Source organism: Paramacrobiotus metropolitanus, unplaced genomic scaffold (genome assembly GCF_019649055.1).
Source record: "Paramacrobiotus metropolitanus isolate TYO unplaced genomic scaffold, Prichtersi_v1.0 Parri_scaffold0000009, whole genome shotgun sequence".
In the NCBI taxonomy this organism is placed as follows: Eukaryota; Metazoa; Tardigrada; class Eutardigrada; order Parachela; family Macrobiotidae; genus Paramacrobiotus; species Paramacrobiotus metropolitanus.
This window is the reverse complement of record NW_026570229.1, coordinates 614,451-619,450: the sequence shown is the minus strand read 5'-3', so window position 1 is coordinate 619,450 and position 5,000 is coordinate 614,451. Positions and strand designations below refer to the sequence as shown.

The window sequence follows — 5,000 nt, the reverse complement described above, 5'->3', positions numbered from 1 at the left end:
GATTCCATTGGTCGCGTTCGTTGTCGACGTGTCTGCGCATTATGGAACACCCTGCTGACCACGGAAGCCCACTTCCCCGATGTCCGCGTATCCGCTGATGAAAACGTCGGTTACGGAGCGGCGCATTTCGCGGAGGACGATCTGTACTGGGTGGTGGCGTGCCTGTTGAAATGTTTGAACGACCGCAGCAGGATGCTGGTCCTGCACACGCCAGTTGGTCGCTTCGATCAGTCACGTTCGTCGCGGGCGACGCCTGCCGGCGCTGGTGTTGCACAACTGCGATGTGAGCGAACCCTTTGACGGCGTCCAGGAGCTGACCCAGTCCGTGGCTGATCTGGCCGTGGATTATCGGTGCGAGAGCATGGTGTGGGTGAAATGCCGCTTCTCCGTCATCACGCTGAAGGCGCCGGTCCCGCAGCACGTCTTCAGCGGCCAGTCGAAGGAGCAGATGCAGGTGGCGCTGTGGGAGCTGCTGGAGAGCAACCTGGTTCTGGAGAAGCCGCTGGACCGGCCGGGCATCGCCCGCTGGATCGCTGACTGCGTCGCACAGGAGCTCAGCTATGACGTTCCGATCATTGTAAAGGTGCATTTCTCCATTTCAGTTAAATTATCCGTAGATTAGTCAGAACACACAGTGACCGTGGGGCTCCTTTAGGGTCTGCAAGATTACCAGAGTGCGGATCCGCGTCCCTCCACGCGCTACCGCGGTCGCCAGTGGAACGAGTCCGATCTCGCCCAGCTGGACGTCGCGACGCTGACCACGTTGACCGTGGCGTTTTTGCAGGCAGAGATGGATGAGTCGGACTGGATGAGAGATGGATGAGGTGGATGAGGTCCGGTAATTTCGGACTGGGACGAATAGCTTTGATATACTGCACAACGTCTTCCCGGCGTTTCCGTTTCTGGTGGGCCCTGTTTTTTTACTAATGCTTTTGGCCGCAATGGACGCATTAAGATCACTTTGACTAATGTTCCTCTAAATTTGCGTCTGAGCTCAGATGCTAAGAAATTGTAATAATAATCATTTTCTTGAGTTATTCAGTTTCTGTAAATGTGTTACGGTTGCTTACATTTTAACTGTTTCCGCAAGGAACCAGTTCGACAAACTGCAGCGGTTCATAAATTATTAATAAAATTAATCCGAATGATTTCCGGCCTCGGCGAGCCTCGGTGGTACACTCCAGTCTCCAGAAGGAAGCATGGTAACGCGAATACAGGCATAAGTTTTTTATAAACTAAGGCGGTAAACAAATCAGAATTCCACAAAAGATCGGTAATAAATCACAAAACCTTGCTAATTTCGAGCCTGTGTGGACGTTGCTGCCACCGAAAGCGGCGTGTGAGCAGAGAAGCGGCTCACGTGCAGCGATAAAGTCTTTCAAAGGATTTCAACGTATTGCGCCGTGGTGCAGTGGTGTTGCCTACGCGGATCTAAGGACGTAGCCGGGGTTCGATTCCCATCGGCGCCTTTTTCAGCCGTTTCTCGGTTTCCAGTGGATAGCGCCCTGGTTTTAGCGCTTACTTTAACGAAGCTCTCGCACACTTCAGATTTTCGCATCGTACTCGGTTTTCCATTAGATTCGTCATTTTATGTCAGCTCATAGATTTTGTCAACCGGAAGACCTCCGCCAGGTGCTCAATCGGCAGCGGCAGACTTGTATTAGTACCGTTTGCAGTCTTTCGCGGTTTCTTAGCGGCAGTATTCCGCCGAACCGGACAACTCCCGGGTTACTGTGTATGCGCTGAGCGCTCTCCGCTTATCACGTCTCGCTATCGCTCACTGCTTACTGATGCATCACAACACATCCTCTTTTGCGGTTGCAAGTGTTGCGCAGTTGAATGAAGAACTGGCGTTATCCTGTTATAACCGGCTGCTGTGCGGAGGACAGTTAACGAAGTACCGATTACTCTAATCACGCTCACGGTAAGTCCCTGATTGAATTTGATTTACTCACAAGCGTAGGGTGGTTCATAACTGTTGTTACTGTGAATGATCGCTGTTTCATAATGACAAAGCAAGGTTACATTAAATTCAGTTACTGGAAAAGAAACTGACCTTTCTCACGCCGAGTAGTCCTGACGAAACACGGGTAACCCTCGCCCTACTGCCTAGTACGCGTAGTCCCGCAACCAAGTGTACCACGGCGACCTTTTACGCAACCCCTTCGCGATGGATTTGACGATCGGATCGCTCTTGTACAAAGACGAATGAGCAGCGATCGGTGCATTGGCGAACACCTTGTGGTAAACGGTCCAAATTTCACTGATCAAGTATTACTGTTTTCTGATGTCGGAATACTTAATTGTCGCCGATTCGTTGTTGCTCAGTATTTATTAGCTTCAATAAACCAAATAGTGAACTGTATCATATCATACTCCGGCATATTAGTCCAATCGCACAACTGACAAATCACAATGCAGATGTAGAAAATGATACCATAATCATTGTTATACTAATGTCAAGCAGACCGACAAACATGCTGCAACTTAATTACTGATGCCATTCAAGGAGTGGAGCTCGTCAAACAGAACGAATGCAACGCTCTCATTGTACGCGGCAATTCAAAACCCAGGAGAAATGCGATCAATTTGGTGATATTTAGTTACGCTACAGCAATTACTAGATGAATGATGACGACCTGCGTCAACGAAATGTCCGTCTAAACCATAACTTCTCCAATGGTGACAAAAACTTCTAGGCCCACTGGATTCTCGCCTCCACATACGGATAAAAGAACAGAGCGTCCCCATGAGTCACTACAACTGCAAAAGCTCCAATCATAATGCACTGGCTAATACAATTCACAGCTGCGCTTCTATGCAATGGTTCAGTCTGTATCTACTTACCGGACAACTTATCTGGAGTTGGCTCAATCGTCACTGTCTGACTCAGTTTTGAAATCAGAGCATTTGGTCAAGGCCTCTGCCGTCAGCGGGGTCAGTTTGCTGGGATCCAGATCGCGCAGCGTAGCCGTCGTCCAGGTGCGACCGCGGTAATGGGTGGACGGGCGCGGGTCCTCACTTTGGAATGAATTCAGGACCTGCAAAACGAGAACCGTCACTACTCGGTCATCATCTCTTGAACAAACCGCCTGATACTACATGTAAACAGAAATGGAAACCCAAAGCAATCACAAAGTGCAGCTGCTTTAACTCAAAAGTGAGAAACAACGAGCTTGCCTCCACCATCTTGTCTTTCATCTCCTCGTTGCGTTCGCCAGTTATGCGGTCCGAAATCCATTCTGTTACATCCGAACTCAATGTCATCATGCAACCGTTGTTGGCCTCAAAAGAATCCCACAGCAGCCTCTTCAGCTCGTCGCCCTGTCGGACGCTTGAGGAATACAGCGAGAAATGCGCCGCTACAAAGTTAGTGTCGATTACGCAGTCCTTCCACACGAATCTCTCACACACTGAACACTCTACCAACTCCTCAACAATCCCGTTCACGATATCCCCTACTGAGTCGTCGTCCCTCCACCAGCACTGGTAAAACACCAGCGTCGGTACGGTGTCCGGTGCCAGGATACTGGCGATCAGTTGGGCCAAACTGTCGAAACAATCATCGCAGCGCATTATAATGACCATCTTGGTGCGACGGCTGAGACACTTGAGCAAGCACAACGCCGCCCCGTAGATGCCACGGGAAGCCCAGTTCAGCATGCCATAATCCGGATGGCCGATGGAGACGCGCACATCAGGAAAGTTGGCTTCGATGGCGAGAATACGGTCCCACAGTGAGCACACCCGGTGACAGCGGATGCGCTCGATGGAGTCCAGCGACTGGAAGACCTCTACCAACAGCTCCACCGGCAGCGGCAGGCTCCTGTTCCTATTACCAGAAACCTTGCGCGGCTTTGTAGCTTCTCTTTCCCACTGAAGCTGCAGTAACTTTACGTCGAAGGAGGTTCCGTAAGCCACCGCCATCTTCGCATCGTAGTACATGCTTTCCTACATAGAAATTAATAATTTCGAATCTCTCATATTTGCGACCAGACTAGTAAACACCGATGAATGTACCACCAAACTGAAAAATTTTTGGATATTTTTTAATATCTTAGCGGATTCAACGAGCTTGGAAATGCTAATAATTTAACAAATTTATGTCTTGTCTAAAAGTCTGTAATGTTTGTGAAAAATAATGTGAAACGGCAACTTACCACTTGTTCAGAAGTCAATGGACTGTCAGTTGCGCGCTGCAAATAGAGGACGGTCTGGCTCAGCAGGGAGGTACACCACACTTTGTAATGTTGGCTCAGCTTGCGTTTGAATATCTCTCCGAGAAGCTGAGAACCACGGAGCCAGTAGGCGGCCGGCAAGGAACACGAGCGGACCACGAAGGCACCCTTCGGTACGCAGTGCCATTTCAAATTCGTTGGCGAGGGCGCTGCGCGTATTTGACCGACGGGGACCAGCTGCCGGACGGTGCCTTCCGTCAACTGTATTTCCATCAGTTCCGCGTCCGCGCATTTGAATCGTCCGTGAACTGGAGTTCGAGCAGGATACCAGATCCAGGCGCCATCCGGATAACGGCGCAGAACTACCTGCAGATCCTCCTTTTCTGCTTCGATCTTGCGTGGCATGAAGGGGCACAGAAAAGTCCGTGTATATTCGATAAACCGAGCACGCTGATTAGCACAGTGAAAGTCGATTATCAGACCACCTTCCACCACGTTGATGATGTCACCGTGCTGAAGTAACTCATCATCGCCGCGAACGTCAACAGCATTCCAACGAAGCACATCGCCGTAAACAGGCATCGCGCAATTCTATAGCTGAGAGCAGATTCTTTGCTTCGGATATCCGTCCTCAAGGAGATTTATCTTGCGACGTTCAGTCGAATCAGTAGTCCAAACGAAATTTTGGATAGAAGTAGCATTCAGTAGACTCCTAGGGAGGTTTTGACGAACGAATTCGTCGACGTTTTGCTTCTCAAAAGTCATTAGAGACTGCAGGCTTACTTAGCCTGGCTTTACTGAAGCCAAAGTAAGGGCCTGACT

General features: G+C 49.7%; 1 protein-coding gene across 2 annotated transcripts; it reads right to left on the bottom strand.

Annotated features, from left to right (window-relative positions):
- Positions 1 to 2,328: 2,328 nt before the first annotated feature.
- Positions 2,329 to 5,000, bottom strand: LOC129583074 (uncharacterized). 2 transcript variants are annotated; one of them, XM_055474781.1, is made up of 4 exons: positions 4,161 to 5,000; positions 3,181 to 3,951; positions 2,848 to 3,041; positions 2,329 to 2,757 (listed from the first exon to the last, which is right to left on the bottom strand). In XM_055474781.1, the coding sequence occupies exons 1-3, from the start codon at positions 4,758 to 4,760 to the stop codon at positions 2,871 to 2,873; spliced, it is 1,542 nt and encodes a 513-aa protein (XP_055330756.1). In that variant the 5' UTR covers positions 4,761 to 5,000; the 3' UTR covers positions 2,329 to 2,757; positions 2,848 to 2,870. The 2 variants fall into 2 exon arrangements, with proteins under 2 accessions (XP_055330756.1, XP_055330755.1); XM_055474780.1 differs by having other exon boundaries at positions 2,329 to 2,763; positions 4,161 to 4,998.